Consider the following 18,441-nt stretch of genomic DNA (forward strand, 5'->3'; position numbering starts at 1 on the left):
ATAAATAAACATTCAATATTCGTACAGACTTTTATTTAAAAAAACAAAACAACCTATTTGTCTATTATGTTTGTTTACACAGCATTCAGAATGAGTAGCTAGAACACGGATTTATGTACAGTTTCTGGTAGATATTCACATTCTATCAAAATAATCCGTTGAAATTAAAGCCTTCAAATGTTGGTTGTAAAAAGAAGATCAGGGCTGAATGCTGACAGTCTGTCTGCCGTACGGCAGTTCATTCACACGCTGAACACGCTTCAGTCTCTCTGTGCAACAGTGTACTTTTTTCAGGATGTGTCTGTCAGGGTTTGTGCGTGTCGATCGAACCCCGCCGGATGTGTGCATCTACAGGTGTGTGCTGTAGAAGGCGGGTGCAGCGTAACTCTGCGTCCCCAGCATGAAGGGAGACAGGACGTGGCTGGCAGTGAGGAAAGGTAACTGGACCAGGCTCCCTGCAGGAGGGTGATGGTGGCTGGCATAGCCAGCATGCATGGCCAAGTGGCCGTTGACCGGAGGGGACGGGCTGAGAGGGCTGAGGCCCCCCAGGCCTCCTCCCCCCCCCACGCCTCCAGCGCCTCCGGCACCAGTGGGGGCGGAGGTGTCGGCTCCGGGGTTCTGTTTCTTCCACTTGGTCCGGCGGTTCTGGAACCAGATCTTGACCTGGGTCTCCGTGAGGGAGAGGGACAGCGCCAGGTTGAGCCGCTCACACACTGACAGGTAGCGTGTAGACTTGAACTTGTTCTCCAGCGCTACCAGCTGCTCGTAGGTGAAGGCAGTCCGGGCTCTACGGGGCTTCCCCGACTTGGCGTCAGAGCCAGAGCGTTTCCTCTTGGGCTTGGCCCCCGGACCCCCGTTGCTCTGGCCGCTGCTGATCTGGCCCGCGGGGTCTCCGTCGGGGCTCTTGGTGTCTCTGCTGGGGTCCTGGTGGCTGTGCTGGCCCAGCTCTCTGTCTCCGTTACTGGGAAGAGCTGAGCTGCTTTCCTCGCTGCTGTAGGGCCCATCCGGGGCCTCTGAGTCCGGGGTCCCAGATCTGTGGTAGTCGTCTTCATCCGGACTTCGGTATACAAAACCTTCCTCTGGAGAAACAAACAACGACACCAAGAGTTTACCTCCATGAAGCAACATTTTGTGTTCCAACTTAAGTCATCCAACCTAAAACCGGTCCGTCCCTGTTCTCTGATCGCACCCACAGCAGTGCACCTGCTGCAGCAAACATGTCTCTGATAAACTGTTCAAAAACAAATGACTTAACACTGTTATGATGTGACAGCGCTGTGGTAAAAGTTTGCTTAAGTTTAGGCACAAAAGATTGGGGAAAAGATTTGGTTTGGATAAAAATACGTTCTTCATTAGAGGATGTTCATCACCATGGTGACAGTAATTAACAGGCACATATGGTTATAGAACTATATCAGTTTGAAACAGGAAACAAAGAGAAATTTCCCATGTTAAAAAAACAAATTTTGTTGACCCATCTATTCATCCTGACCTCTATAATATCACCTGACTTCTCCCTTTGTCGAGTAAACAACTGGGAGTCCACTGTGACGTCACCAATTAGTTCGTGAGCTGCTGTTTTACAGCCTGCAGTTTGGTATTTTGGCCGTCGCCATCTTGTTTTTTGTTTAACCCTCGTGTTGTCCTCGGGTCAAAATGACCCGCAGCTGTGTTCAACCAAGTTCTATTTTATTTCTATATTTTGATATATTTTTTTGGGATCATTGGTCATCATTCTTTAAAGAAACCCTCACAGCCTCCTCGTCACCAATGATCCCAAAACATATGAAAATAAAATAGAACTTGGTTGACCGCAGCTGCGGGTCATTTTGACCCGAGGACAACACGAGGGTTAAACCAAAAGTGATTTGGAGGATTTGGGGAGGACTGAGGGCACTGACGACACTTTGCATGCTCACCTATACCACAACCTGACTGCATCTTAAGACATCTCAATCAAACCAGACACACCCCCAAACATACCTCTCCGTTTTACAATTAATCATAGAATTAATTTCAGAAGGACTGGCTTTAACGACTGACAGTAGAAATGAATTGGGGAAGAAGTATATTGATTTTGTATTTGATGAGAGACGTTGAGCGGCCCTTAGTGGCGTTGCACTTGAAGGAATTCCCGCATTGGCTTCACTTTTCTGAACCAGAGACTGTGTCCATTTTGTTTTTGTCTGCAGTCTCATGTCGTGCAAAGCTGCTTCACAAACAATCCACGTCAGTCAGCCTCTCACTGAAGCCTCTTAGCTGTCTCATGAAATCTTTTAACTGCAAACCATCAACATTTTTACAACTGCCCTTGCAGAGGACCTAATGAGGAAAAAATACACAGTAACTTTTTTTTAAGGTATCATTTCAACATTTGGAGATTGTTCAGTTGAGTCGTGTTGGGAAATGGATCGTTTGGAGGTGGAATATAAAATGTCAGGTTGCTCTGCACACGGGGGTGATTATTTACATCACTTTAACTATTTGTACCTCACAATCCACTACGCTGTTCACGGTAATATTTACTGTGAAACAAACATGCTGATGCAGCGTTACCGATGGGCTCGCTGCAAACAAGTCGAGTTGTTGCTGTTGATGTAAGAGAACGAAGACTGTTGTGTTTGTACATGCAGATTTGAGTTTCAGGCTACATACAACCTGTTTTTGTTTTTTTCTACTGTTTTGTCCTTAATGTTTGTTTAACAATGCTAGATGACACCAAAAGCGGAATTTGAATAATACTAAAATGCAAAAAAAATCTAGGCATTAAAACTTTATTTTCGAACAGGGTCCCCAGAATAAGACATGAGTACATTTGCACATTGATTCCTTATGTCATTTCAGTTTATAAAAGTGCTTTACAATTTCAGAAAACAGATTAATCCCAAACATATGAACAATTTTCCAAACAAATTGAAACTGGGGCTTTAAAGGCCCAGAGGGGCTTCGGGATGTGGGGCTGGAGAACACCTGATCAAACTCAATGCTCGCATCTTTAAAATATTAGTTAATGACAAAAACCTCCTAAAAGTAGAGATACAATCTGAAAATATTGTTGCTGAAGAACGATTTTAAAAAATTAAATAAACATGAGAAAAAAAGAACATTTAAAAAAAAATGTAATAAAGTAAAAAAGATTTCCTCATTAAATTTGTTAAAAAAAAAAAATCCACCTGCATGCTTTCCCCTGAAAACCCAGAGCAGTGTTACATCACTTGGCAGGAGAGCTAATTAGCTTGACAGAAGCAAAATAATCAGAATAAAAATGTATGAAACTTTTAATTTAATGGGTTTCTGGTTTAGTTCAGCCGACACGATTTGAGAGTAAAAGAAAAAAACATATTATGGGCGTGGGAACACAGGAAGTAAACATTAACTACACCACATTTATTTCCTCAAAACACATTGATTTACAGACTAATTATTAGTTTTGACGTTGTTCACAAGTTTTTTTTACCGGTTTCAAAGAAAAAACAAAATTTTTGTAACAAAGGTAAAAGGCCTGATTTTGAAATAGTCGGGCCTGTAAATAATTTACTAATTACTGTTTGACTCTTCAATATTTAATCTGTACTTTGCATTTACTCTGATTTACTGCCAGTTCTTCAGTAAAACACACTCAGTAAAACACACACACACATCTAATCATTAATATTCAGTTTCAATTAAAACATTTTGTTGTAATACAATTTCAATGCATTGGGCCATTTTTTTTTTATGAGCAAGTAATGAACTGTAGGCTGCAGCTTTTTAAAGCAGAATTTTTTTTCAATATAACTTCCAAATATTATGATCTTTAAAATACTTATAAAATCACAAATGTTGTATTATTTTTTTATCATAATGTAGTGGTCTGACTGAAAACTAAATTTAAAAGTAAACATGTCAACATGTGCTTAATGGTATTAGTTATTTGCAGAATTATTAACATAATTTCCTGCAATGTGTATCAATTTAATTTTTTAAAATGTCTCTAAATGTGTACCTAAATGTGCACTTTTATTATATTATTATAAAACAGATTCAACCTAAACGGATTCAGTTTTTGTCGTTTAGATTTGATCAGTGAATGTGTTTGTGTGATATTTTCAAGATTTACACTTCTATTATTAATTGTGTAACGAAATCACCAAAATTCATTAAAATAGAGTGAAATTAAATCAGAGATTGAAAGAAAAGAAAAGTAAAAATATGAAGAGAAAAAAATTTGAAACACGCAAAAGAAGAGAATATAATAGTCCGAAAAAGAAGAGGAGAAACAGGCATGTATAATCTCAAATCGAGGAAATGGCGCTGATTGTTGCTAATGACTTTAAATGGGATCTATGGGCTCACACAGTACAGGCTGGTTGAAAGAGATATTTGCAAATCAATAATACCGATCACACACAAACTCACACACACAACCCGCAGCCAGTTACCTCCTGCCCCCTTTTTCCCTTTGAACTCCAATTAAGGGCAAAGTGGAGGCTAGTTTTTATTCGGCAGAAAAAGCCGAATTCCGAAAACGAACATTTTTGACTTCCTGTCAGAAACACACTAAAACTACTTTTTTCTTTTACAGGCCTATTCTATATTTACATATTGATGAATTGGCCACGAACACATGGTTCTGGTTGACAGCAGGGTTTAAGACTGGTCGGAAATTCTCCCTGAAATGAGACGCAGCGTTACAGAGTAGTGTTCTCAAATGGTATGTCGGTACTTTAAACCAGTATTCTCAGATCCCTCCGATTCACAGAAAAATAGACCGAGCCCTCCAAACGGGAAGCGTGAAAGGCTTTAAGATCATTTTAGATCAAAACACGGTGATGAGATATGCATATGCATATGAATAGGCCGGGATGTATAATTCTGAGGATATACCAAGATATAGAAAAGTAAGTTAGGGCTAAAAAAATAAATAAATAAAAAAAGTTTTTAAAAGTTAAGTAGCTTAATGCTGAAGAAGAATAAAATAAACATAAATTAAAAAAATAAATAACAGAAAATAGACGACAACGAAATGATTTTAAAAAAACGTAATACAACCTGAGAGTTGGTAAATTCAGGTGATTTTTAACGATACTTCGGCTGAGAAAAAAAAAAGGGGCAACTGAATCAGTAAATGCGGGGAATAAAACTCACTTAAAACACAAGCAAATAAGACAAACCGGAAGAGTTCAGAGTTAAGGGTCTTAGTTCAAAGGGTTATTGCGCGTAAACTCAGACTTACTGCTCTGGTACTCGTCAGCACCGTAGCAGCCCTTGGGCTCCAGGCTGGGCTCGCGCTCCCCTGCTCCTCCTCTCCGGTTCTCCGCTCCGTACGCGCTCAGCTCGCGCTCGCCGCGGTGGTGGCTCGCGTGCTGCTGCTGGTGCCGCCGGTTGCTCGTGAACTTGTTGGGGTCCAGGATGTCCAGTACGGAGAAAGAGGTGGTCCGGTGCCCGGTGGGGCCCTGGAGGAGAACACATCGGAATTATTCATTCACCGTGTTTTATCATTATCGTAATAGTCCAAGTTTCCTTCGAGCGTCTTGCATTTTGTTTTCCTTCGGCTCATTTTTAACAGCAAGTTTTCATGACCATTTCTTATTATCATATTAAGCTTATATTATTCACCAAGATCAGCCTGTTTTATTTTCATAAAATAACTTCAATAATAATTATACTACTACCAGTGATAATATAATAATAATAATAATAATAACAGGCCTAATAATAATAATAATAATAATAATAATGATACAATTGTAACAATTAGACTGCATCACAGTCATGACAGTATTCTGTCAGCAGTGTAAAAAGTGCTGAAGAAAACGATCTCCTGAAGGCAGCAGGTAGGCTACCGGTGTGGACGTTTGCAGCACAGATCACAGCCAATAAAACGGGCGGTAAATTGTATTCATAAAGAAAACACCCACAACATAAACACAAATCACCTGGATTTCCTAAACAGATATGTGGCGGTCAATTGGGTATCAGAAGACAAACGAAACAATCCCATTTTTATGTATACACGTCTAGAGTCGAAAGAAAAAGCAGTGTAAAGAAAGTACTCGGGATTTCTTAGAACTAATTATAAAACGTGTTTACTGAAAACACTGTTTATAACCGATATCATGTTTACTATATGATGTAGTAGACATGTACACTGAATTTATATCCTGATTTATGTTGAGCCAAAAAGGTGACCAAGTGTATTAAGAAGATAAAAGGTGGCGCAGTGGCTCAAAGTGGCTTCTCTCACCCCCTCCCCCCCCCCTCCTCCCCCTCCTCCAACCCACGACACCCTGATTAGGATCATTCATTCATTAATGAGGCCAGTCTGGAGTATGTCGACATGAATAATCCCACATTAATAATATTATAATTGTCTCTTTAAATAATTCGGGGGAGCATGGGGAGAGGGACCCCAGGGCCTATTAACATCTAATGATAAGAATAATCGCACAATACCTTAACTGGAAGAATCCTTTATTTAATATACGGAGAGTTCATAACAAACCTGGTTTGTAATCTGCGCAAATGTAAGGTAGCCTAATGTTGATCTGATATAAATATAAGGGATTTCACCATAACTAATATTTATATTTCTTAAATGATTCTAAAATTAATGCTTTTTGAAATTTTCGTTCAGCAAAAAAAAAAAAAAAAAAAAATCAATTTAGGGGAAATAGTAAGATTATTGTTGCACACCGCAATTCTGATTAAATGACATCATTCTGAAATAGTTAAATTAGCAAGTTTTCACTCGGCTTTATTGAGTCCAGCGCAATAAAATAACAGTTCGAAGAAAGAAGTCTACTTCCGGCTGGACGTTTCCTTTACCATCAAACGCATTTGATCTGTATATTAATAGCTGCTGTTATAGGAGCAACCCGACTTTTAATTTGACTGCTGTAACCTCTTAATAAAGGCCTCACCTGCATACTCAAAGCGGACAGCCACAACATGACAACACAGGCCTGAGACGCAAACAACAACAGAAACTACAACAACAACAACAACAACAACAACTAATAGGCTAATAATAATAATACAAATAATAATAATAATACAAAGTAAATCCAAATCACCTTTGCTTTCATTACATTTCATCTATTTTTTTCCCACTCATGTATTCGGCGGTTCATTCTCTCCTTACTTTTCCAGTAGCCCACTTTTCATGATAACCTCTTTTACAGGTTGACGTTTCTCTGTTCTTGCACATCATTAAGTCTCTGTTCTTGCTCTGTTCTGCTGCTTACGGATCTAGTATTATTATTTATCTTACACTTCATGCTTCTTCAAATTGTCGTGTTATTATCTATCGCTTCCAACTTCACGCCTGCAGAGAAAGTCCGTAAAGTTTGGTCCCGGGCATCTAGCCTACCTGCTGTGGCGGAGCTAACACCGGATTCGTCGGTGGAGGTTCCGAATGGTTCTCCACGGCCTGAGTATCTCTTCCGCCGGCTACTGCGCTGGAGTAGAGCCGCTTCTCCCCGGTAGAGCCGTCCAGCATGTCTCCGCTGTCCGGGCACACCAGGGTCTGGACCCCGTCCCCGCCCCCGGGCGTGGGTACCGCTCTGTCCCGACTCATCACGGGCTGGGCCACGTCCGCCACGGGCCCTGCCACGGCTCTATCCCGGCTTATCACGGTCTGGACCCCGTCCGTTCCGGGCCCCGGTACCGCTCTGTCCCGGTTCATCGCTTTACTCTCCCTTTCCCATATATTAGAAAAAATACAAATTTAAAAATGAAAAAAAAAAGAATCAGACCAAAGGTTTGTAAAAAGGCTATATGATGTTCATGTCAAAATAACTTCAGAGCACAGGCCGGCTCGTGTGTCCCGTCAACATCCAGTCTGAGGACTTTTCAGCCCGTTGAAGTTTTCCATGAGCAGAGTCTGGACAGATGAGGGGCTTTAACTGGTTTCTCGCTCCGGTCACGGTTTAAACTTCTCTCTGCCGCCTTCTCTCCGGCTCTTTCCGCTTCATCCTCCGCATCCGCCGCGGCAACACAACGTCTCCTGTGATCTAATGTCTGTCTGTCTTGCACGGCGCCGTTATCCCGTGCTGGCAATGCGCACACAAACAGCACTCGGACACCTCCAACCTCGCGCGCTCTGTTTGGTCACCGGTGGATGCGCGCGCTCTGGAAGCCTGACAGGAGTTGAAGGCGGGACGGACGCTGATCTATCTCTCTAATACTTCAAACTCTCTCTCTCTCTCTCTCTCTCTCTCTCTCTCTCTCTCTCTCTCTCTCTCTCTCTCTCTGTCTACTCTCTCTCTCTCTCTCTCTCTCTCCCCCGCCTCCCTCCCCCCCCCCTCTCTCTCTCTCTATTAGTTAAACGGAGCTCCCTCTCTCCTCCCTGTCGTCTCCGTCGCTCTGCTTTCGCTCAACACCTTTTGGGGCTTTTGGCCGGCCCCTCGCGGACCCTCTGTCGTATAGGCCTGTTCACATTTGTCTCTGTGAGTGTGTGTCCCCGTCTCTTTCCTTATTTATGCATTCCTATTCAACTCTACGGGTTGTAATTGGCTACAAATTAATCCCACTTGCACTAATAGGCTATTATCTCGGGGCTGCGCGCGCGGGGCGGTGCGGCCAGAGCCAATTCGCTATCCGAGCACGAGACGAAACGGAGACAGAGAGCATGCAGCGCGCACCGGCTTAGTTTATGGTGCGCCCAGTCGCCCCACGGACCTCATGATGTTAATGTTTTCTACACGTGCACAAGAAGTGAGATGTTAGTGACTTTGGAAAATGACCCAAAACAGTTAGTCCTATTCACTCAGATATAAGACGTGATAGTTAGAATTAGGGTTAAACCAGCAAGTTACAGTAGCTCGTGTGTCGCAAGGTTAACTGGTGTGCGTTGTAATTGATGTGTAGCTGATGTGTAAAGTGTCGCCTCGCTCCTGCTTTATTTGTGCATCTACATGAAAGGGAGCCCTTATCTTTAATGCAGATTCCAGGGCAGGGCCTCTTCTCAAAACTCAATTACGGCCTGAATAAAGCCGGTAATGTCCTTGCTGCAGTGAAATATTGATTCCTAATCCTTGGCAGTCATTACTATGCCAGAAAATAATAGACCACAGAATTGGATTTTGATTTAACACACGACGTGTTTATTCTAATGCCAGGGACTTAATATTCCGTTGACTCTCATTTTCAGCCACAGAGGAGAGGGGAATAGTGATGGAGGCTCTGACGCCACACTTTTATATTGTTGTGGAAGACATACCAAAAAAAAAAGAAAAAAAGAAAGAGAGGTGATGGGACATCTTTCCTGTCCTCCTCCCCAGCCCAAAAGGTCAGCTCCATGTAATTGCCTTGCTCAATGATCCTTAGGAGGAAGAAATTAAAAGTTAAGCAAAATAATGACTGAAACAATGAGACATGATTAGCCAATCAGAGAGCTGAACCCATTTGATCTATTTCCTACTTCCACCCAGAGGCTTTATGGCTTTATTTTAAAACAGTCAATATATTAACTACATTGAATATCACAGCAGCTAATTCACCTTGGGAAATATTAGCATTTTAACCATGGTGGAAGAAAACTATAAAGCACTGGCATGGCACACTGCTACAGGAGGAATGAGCAGAGAGGAAGCAGTAGGGAAAATCAGCTAAGTGAATATGGAAGAGTCTTTATTATTATTAGCCAAATATTTTATCTGCAGATGAAGTCCAAGAAGGCAGCTATTTTTTCCGCTGGATTTCACTGAGTAAATAAATCCCAGATCGTCAAATTAAAGGCATATAGCTTAAGTCCCGAAAGATACCAGTGTAAGTTTAAACATCAGTCTAACCCTATTTCACACCACATCTGTGACAGCGCAGTGAAATAATGAGGTGTGGTTCGCCTTTTGGCCTTTGACCCCTGTGAGAATATAATACAAATCATAGAGCTGTGGTGTTATCTCAAGAAACATAAGCCACAAGAACAACAACATAGCAATAAGAATGATTGTATGAATGTCAATAAAATGTAATTATAAATGAATAGTTGAAAGTAATAATAATGGGAAAAATATTAAAAGGTAATGCAAAGGTACATTACAGTGTATATAAAAGTCTTGAATTGTTTGTGTATGCGTGCACATGTGAACGTGTGTGTGTGCGGATGGGATTATTGAATCATAATTAATACTTGAAGTGAGAATTGGAAAAATGTGCTCACTTTTGCACCTTTATGCCTGATTTTATTATTGCTGTGAGGACACTTGCTCCTCACAATAAAGCACTGTACCATGAACATAAATAATACACACACGGTGGCAGCCCCGGTTCCCACAGTGTGTGCCAGACACTGGGAACAATCCCAAGCCTCTCCCTCTCACTGGCCCGCATGTGTGTGGGTGTGTATGTGTGTGTCTGCATGTGACTGTGTGTGTCTTGTGTCTATAATTATTCTAATGAAGGTTAACGAGCTCTGCTCAGCCTCCTCTTTATTAAATTAATCTCAGCCAGTAATGAATCATAATTACTATAATTAGCAGCTTGAGCTGCCTGATCTCACGCCAGTGGCTGGTCAGAGGGAGGTGATGACACCGAGGCTTTTATCAGACTCACAACCTTCATCTCTACTGTCTCTGTCTCTGCTGGCTTTTAGCACAAACACCATTTTCACACATTTATTAAAATGCTCTCTTGTTCACTGACCACCTCTGATTTGATGCACTTTGCATTATTATTGTAAAACCTATCTCTATTTAGGATTACATGCAGACATACATAGGATGAATGGATTCTGGCTCACAGTCCACACAAGTTTTCATGTCTTCGTATTACCGCTTTTAGTATTTTTATTTATGCAGTTGCTGTATCATCATTATTATTGTGTACCTTATTTTACTCACCTGCTCTTTAAAGCCATTTATTCTATATAAGCTCTTCATATATATATATATATATATATGCATTTCCTGCATATTTATATAAAAAATGTCGAAACAACCTGTTCTGCACAGTGTTGAAATAAGCTTTGTATGTGGTTACAGTGCTGACATGCATAATTTATACAATGTATTAACGCCTAAATGAATGTTGAGTACTTTAGAGTCAATACTTCCAACAGTCAAAACCACTGCTGTACATTTAGGACTTTCATTTGAATAATGTCACTCATTTATTCAAACACTGGTAGCGAAATCTGACCATTCAATGTAAATAATCACAGCAAATTATTTCTTAGAGTTGAGAGTTTAGCCTATCACAACCTAAATGTTGCTCCTGAGGCCTGTCAGAGCTGGCTGCCAAAGCAGTGCCAAGAAACACTGAATACGAAGATACAGATTTTCAAATCATTGAAATACTGAGTACTGACACAAACTGTCTCCTATAAAACCCGACATCTGTCATAATTCACGGTCTTTCAAAACCCATATCACTGTAAATATCAAACATATAGTTCCTGTTATTTTTCCATCCTGACTCCGTCTGGACTTCCCTCCTTTTTTCCGTCTCTCTGCTTCCTCCTTTCCTTCTGTTTTTGTATTTTGTGTCGTCTCAAGGTTCTATATTTTAGATTAGCCCTCCTCCTCTTCCCCATTACAGGAGTAATAGCCCCACCCCATCCTCCTCTCACACACACTTGACAGATACACAGGCACGCACAGACACACACACACACACACACACACACACACACACACACACACACACACACACACACACACACACACACACACACACACACACACACACACACACACACACACACACACACACACACACACACACACACAGCCCCCCCATCATACACACACATACCACAGTTAGACACTGAGATAGCATCTGACCTGAAGAATTAATTAAATATGATAGCTGATTAAAAATAGCATAACTAATAGTGTAATATCTCAAACTGTCGTCTTTAATAGTCAACATTGTGTGTGTGCGTCTTATCTGCTGCAGACAGACGCTCTCACTATTGATTCCTGTTCATTTCAGTTGTCAGGCAGACCACTCAGCTCATCTGGAATCATTAACCTCCGTCTCTCTCTGTCTCCCCCGATGTCTCTCGGCCTGTCTCTCTCTCTCTCTCTCTCTCTCTCCATCTCTCTCCATCTCTTACCCGATTTTCTTTCTTTTATCCATTTCTATTTGATTCCTTTTAATTCCAGCGCTCTTTACAATGACAAGACTGAAACAGTGTAGCACCGCTGCACAATCAGTAAAAGACTATTAGTTGTTAAAGTATAAGGATGTTATTCCTCCTCGCCGTAGAGTTAAATGTTGCCCAAGAACGGTAAAAAACACATCAGTGAGTCACACGGTTGCAGTGAGTGTCATTACCATGAAAACACACTGTGGTTTGTTGTGGCTCAATTCCACACACACTTCCTGCTGCCACAAATACCCACTGGAGATCCAAATGTGGATTAATCCACTGCGCACAATAGGCACTATACACAGTTGGAGTGATCTAAATAATTACAACGTCCAGGATTTTAACAAAAACGTAAAAAGTATGCATTCGTGGCCCCCTTTTAAAGGATAAGGTGTTATTTTCAGTTTTTTTCTGACTTTCAACAATTCCCATTAAAAGATCAAAAATGTTAAAAAGAATGTGCCACTGTCTCTCTGCCCAAAGCCCATTGGTTTCTCGGTCCATCCATTATCTATACCTGCAGTATCCTGAACTAGGTCACTAGGAGGGAGGAGGGGGTGGTGGCTGGAGACTATCCCGGCTGACTTTAGGCGAAGGCGGAGTACGAACAGGTTGCAAGTCCATCACAGGGGCCACACAGAAAGACAAACAACCATAACATCAGAATCACCAATCAACCCAGCATTCATGTCTTTGGACTGAGGGAGGAAGCCGTAGAAAACCCGCACAGGCAGAAGAAAGGTCCCAGAACTCTGTTAACCGCTGTAACACCGTGTCACCCTCACTGGTTCCTGATGAAAAATGAAATCTTTAAAACCTGTGACAAATATATGGTTTCATTTGTTTGTAAAGGCTTAGTATTTATAATGCACCTGTGGTTTTTAATACATGCCACTTAAACAGAAGTAAACAGTGCTGGGGACTTTTTTCAGATGATTTTTAAAGGCAATTAATATCCTCCAGTATGGTGGTCATGCAATGGTTCAGATGCATGTCTACTGCTGAAGGACATTTTTTCTTGCTTTATTTGAATTCTTTTTAGCGAAATATTCAATACTTTACAAGAAAATAAAAAGAGAAGTTTGTTGGCAAGAATATGCTTTTTATTTTGTTATCCTGTTGAAGCAGCACACAACTGATTTTACATATTGAGTTCAGCCTGCGAGGAATTTGACTCAGAAGATGTGCAGTGGATAAGTAGTTCATTATATGGGTCAGGAGAAGCATTATGAAGGTGGTACAGAGAAATACTATATCTTGAGCTCTGGGTAGTTAATCAGTTAATTGACAAAAAGAAACATATTCATTACCCATATTTTTTTAAACACAAATTAATACATATTAATGCTATGACAGAATACATGTTTAATAACAGTTCAGTGACACGCTCTCTCCACATCCCTGCTAGTATAAAACTATCTATAAACCTGCAGGAATCAACTCCCAGAGATTTAATTTAGTTTTTTCCCCCCTTTCACAATAAAAGCACCCTCCCCCTCTGTTAGTGCTCTCGTGATCTATATATTCAGTCAGAGGCAGTATGGGCAGGTCAGTGGGTGGTTGCTTTATTCCCAGTGAAAGCCTTGAGTCCTTTGACTGGGCTATTCAATCAGAGGCTTTATAGGTCACAGATGGAGAATTACACACTGGATGTTGTCAGTCCTGAGCCAAATGTGACACTCTGCATTATTTAGGAAATGTTGATGTTGTAACTTGAGCAGGACTGAAATAAATCTGTGTAACTACAAAAACTAAATATACATTTGGTGAATTACTATTTACTTATTTACTATTCATTTAATTTTGTGTTGTTCATTACTCAACAAGCTGTGTTTTAAATAAAATTGCAAAAAGGAGGATGAATGGATTGATAAACAGATTCAGGGTAACAGACAGGTGACTTCCCCCTTGCCCCACCTGACTGGAGGTCATTTAGGTGATCTCCGTGGAAACCCCGAGGCTGGGGTGAGGCTGTGGGGCCAGATGAGTTTTATTGATGGACGTCATAGCTCAGTGATCAGTGTGTGTGTGTTCTCAAGCTGTTAGTTTAGCTATAGACACGCTCCTGTATTGAAACACACTGCAGTTTGACACATTGTGTCTGTTATGCAACAGTTATGTTGCTGTCTTTCCTGTAATCGTTGTACAGCTGATGCTCCAATTAGTATCCATGTAAAAATAAATAAATGCAGACAGTAATAATTTATAACTGATGTAACTAACGTGAAGAACCGAGAGCACATGGAAAAATAAAATGAAACAGAAAGAGCCAGCTCTAAAATGATCTTATTACATTCCAGTGACAAAGCCCTCTGGTGGCTCTAGTAATTATGACTGGAGCAAAAAAGAAATTAGAGTGTGGCATGATGGGTGAAGAAAACATTGGTCTTTAACCGATCATAGCTGGGGAAATATTTTAAACTGTTAATTTGGGAATCTTCTTAATTATACCATCCATCCCATATACTGAAGCATGAACATGGCATAAGTAATGTTAGTGTCGTTATCCAAACCAGTTCCACAGCAAAACGTGAGATAGACACGCTTCGGCCTGCCAAGGTGTGCCAGTTACATGTTTTGTAAGCGTGAAGCTTACTTGCATGTAAGGTAGGTAGGTAGGTAGGTAGGTATATACTTTATTAATCCCCGAGGGGAAATTTTTTCGCCACAGCAGCATACATACAGAAGCAATAATAGAAACAATAGAATAGAATAATATAATAGAAAAGCAATAAAATTAAATAGCAGTAAAAAATATAAATATAAAATATAAAATGCACAGTATATACCGTATATACTGTGCATTTTATATTTATATTTTTATATATTATATATCTATATATATTATATATTACAAACCAATAAACACAGTCAACATATATATATATATATATATATATATGTGTATATATATATACATACAGTACAGTATATATCTATATATATAATATACAAGCAACCAAGAAACACAGTCAACAGTGTTATTGTACTGCGATGGATTTTGCCAGAGGTGAGTTATTGTAAAGTCTTATGGCAGTGGGCAGGAATGATCTCCTGTATCTGTCCTTGTGACAGCGGAGCTGGAGGAACCTTTTAGAGAAAGTGCTCCGCTGTCCCTGCAGCAGGTGGTTGAGAGGGTGGACAGGATTATCCAAGATGGACAATAGTCTGTTCAGCGTCCTCCTCTCCACCACCTTTTCCAGGCTATCTAGTTTGTAGCTGATGATGGAGCCGGCCTTCTTAACCAGTTTGTTAAGTCTGTTGGTGTCACCGGCTCCAATGCTGCTCCCCCAGCAGACCACAGAGAAGTACAGTTCACTGGCCACAACAGACTGGTAGAACATCTCCAACATCTTGCTGCACACATTGAAGGATCGAAGTTTCCTCAGAAAAAAGAGTCGACTCATCACCTTCTTGTAGACAGCATTGATGTTGGTCTTCCATTTCAGTCTGTTGTCGATGGACACACCCAGGTACTTGTACTCCTCAACCATGTCCACCTCCTCTCCCAGAACTCTCAGCGGTTGTGGAGCCGTCGTCTTCCTCCTGAAGTCGACCACCATCTCTCTGGTCTTGGCCACGTTCAGGAGCAAGTGATTTCTTCCCGCCCACTCCACAAAGTCCTCCACTACTGCCCTGTACTCATCCTCCCGTCCATCCCTTATACATCCTACCACTGCAGAGTCATCAGAGAACTTCTGCAGATGGCAGGACTCTGAGTTGTTCTGGAAGTCAGTGGTGTATAAGGTGAACAGAAAGGGGGACAGAACAGTTCCCTGAGGAGCTCCAGTACCACTGACCACCGTATCAGACAGCACACTGCCCAGACGGACAAACTGTGGTCTGCCTGTCAGGTAGTCAGTGATCCAGGAGACGGTGGACGTGTCCACCCCCACCACCCGCAGCTTCTCACTCAGCAGCAGTGGTTGGATGGTGTTGAATGCACTGGAGAAATCAAAGAAGGTGATTCTCACAGATTCACCGGTTCCATCCAGGTGAGACTGAGCTCGTTGCAGCAGGTAGATGATGGCGTCGTCCACTCCCACACGAGGCTGGTACGCAAATTGCAGAGGGTCCAGAGAAGATTTCACCAGCGGCCTGAGGTGGGCCAAGACCAGCCTCTCCAGCACCTTCATCACATGAGATGTGAGGGCAACCGGTCGGTAGTCGTTGAGGCCAGATGGAGTCGTCTTCTTGGGGACAGGAACCAGACAGAATGGCATGTCACGAAGTCTGTTTGCCAAATAAGGTTTTAATCAACATTTCCTCATTTCCACCAGGTGGAAACAGGGTACTGGCCTGATGGTGCCACCACATAATTCTGTGCGGATCATATATACCATATTTCCAAAACTATTTACTCTCTTTTTCTCTTTTCAAACTGTGTAATGACCGAAGAGGCACACAACTGAGTGTCTCCCTCCAATTTCACTGGGAGCAAAAATAAAGAACTGATGTCTTTTACCAAGGTTCCACCTTAAAGCCATTAAGTGCAGAATTGGAAAATGTCTCTCTCAGTAATCATACCAAACAAGACACTGTGGTGGACAGCACCTCCGTGACTTCCCTCGATGAATTCCTCTTCTCACCGCCACATCTCTTCAACTGGCTGCCGCCATTAATGTTTTCAATATTTCAGTACAAGGCCTCAGTGTGGTTCTGGTTGATCTAACAAACAGTGGCACTGGAACTGCTGACCAGGCACTGTGCTACACACACACACACACACACACACACACACACACACACACACACACACACACACACACACACACACACACACACACACACACACACACACACACACACACACACACACACACACATGACCAGCAGATCAATATTTATGAGCTATTGTGCCCCTGACAAAGCAAGAAATTATGGCAGTCAATCAGTGCAGTCTGAAGTCCAGAAATACTATTTTATTATGTGCTAATTAATTAATTAATTAATTAATCAGTTAATCATTCAACAGCCTGTCCAGCGTTGCCATAGTGCTTTCAAAAAATAATACACCACTGCTTTACTACAGTCTGCATCGCCCCTTGACCCCGAACCTTCAAGGCCTTGTATGCTCCTGTTCATTGTGTGACAGTCTGTTGTAATGCAAATATTGGGAAATAGAAAACAACTGAGTATCAAGTATTTAAAGACTTAAACAGCAAATTATCTTCAACACGCCCTCCTTCATATTTTCAAAGAAATGTTCCAAATCTCTGTAGAAATGTACACACTGCATATTCTTAAATAAAGTTGTGGTCAACCAAAAAGGGGGCCATTAAGGGTCAGATGAGGTTTTTTGCCCTGCGGCCTTAAAAAAGTAAAACTGGTGGAGGGCAACATCTATACTGACTTATGGGTAATCATGTTCAATAAACTCTACCTTTGTGGTTTTGGCACAATGTCAACAGGATATTGATAATCATTTTTGAACCTGTATAATGTTTTTGTTTTGTTTTGTTTTTCAGTTGAGCTACATGTTTAAAGGTACTTTTAATACTCAGTTTTCTTTGCAATAAAATTAAAGTAATCTGAAAATAATGTTTTGGTCTAAAAAAAGATCATATGGTAACAAGTACTTAAATCTCTATATATATGTATAGCTGATAACATAGTATATTAACGTACCATTTATTTATATTGTTTCAGGTGTGCTGCAGGATTCGATATGCTGACTGTTCAACAAGTGAGTGAGTGTGCAAACAAATGTAAACATTTTTCTACACAAGTGCTAACCATTTTTAGATGGAGGACTTAATATCAAACAGTCTGTGCTTTTTATTTCAGTCATCTGCTTGACATCTGTCAAAGATCCACCTGCTTGAGGAAACAGGAAACAACAAAAATGCAGGAAAATGTTCTGCCTTGATAAATGTTTCATTGTTTGCATTTGACCCCATTTGTGCTAAACTCCTTCAGACGCCTAGAAAGGCTGTAGTGTTTAGTAACAAACTGAGAGTGGTAGTGGGAGAAGGTTTATTAGACGCTTGCATTAAGCATCATACAGTAGTAAAACATTAAAATGCACTGTATACCGAGTTGCACTGCAGAGAAGCACCACATAAAACAGCCATGAAAATGATTTCTGCACAAAACATTAATAATGTGCACCAATACAAGAGAGCATCCCGAGATGGGAGGGTCGCAAGGTGATGAGAGAGTATGTTACTTTAAGGCCTTTGTGGGTCTTCAGGGCTAAAATGGCTAAACATAACACCTTTTTCTAAGAGTGTCTCTTTCCCACAGACGCAATGATATCTCTGCTGCACAGTCCTGCAGTGTGAGTGTGTGTGTCTGTGTGTCAGTGATTGGTTTCTGTTTTATGGACTGGCTAGCAGAGTGCTAGTAATCCGGAGAAATAAATC

General features: G+C 41.2%; 1 protein-coding gene across 1 annotated transcript; it reads right to left on the minus strand.

Annotated features, from left to right (window-relative positions):
- Positions 1-85: 85 nt before the first annotated feature.
- nkx1.2lb (NK1 transcription factor related 2-like,b) lies at positions 86-7,729 on the minus strand. The gene is made up of 3 exons (XM_069724642.1): positions 7,352-7,729; positions 5,216-5,435; positions 86-1,079 (listed from the first exon to the last, which is right to left on the minus strand). The coding sequence occupies exons 1-3, from the start codon at positions 7,664-7,666 to the stop codon at positions 349-351; spliced, it is 1,266 nt and encodes a 421-aa protein (XP_069580743.1). The 5' UTR covers positions 7,667-7,729; the 3' UTR covers positions 86-348.
- Positions 7,730-18,441: the final 10,712 nt, after the last annotated feature.

This window comes from Brachyistius frenatus, unplaced genomic scaffold (genome assembly GCF_029030835.1).
Source record: "Brachyistius frenatus isolate BFR_SWC_R1_liver_20210118 unplaced genomic scaffold, ASM2903083v1 Contig_386, whole genome shotgun sequence".
Classification (NCBI taxonomy): domain Eukaryota; kingdom Metazoa; phylum Chordata; class Actinopteri; family Embiotocidae; genus Brachyistius; species Brachyistius frenatus.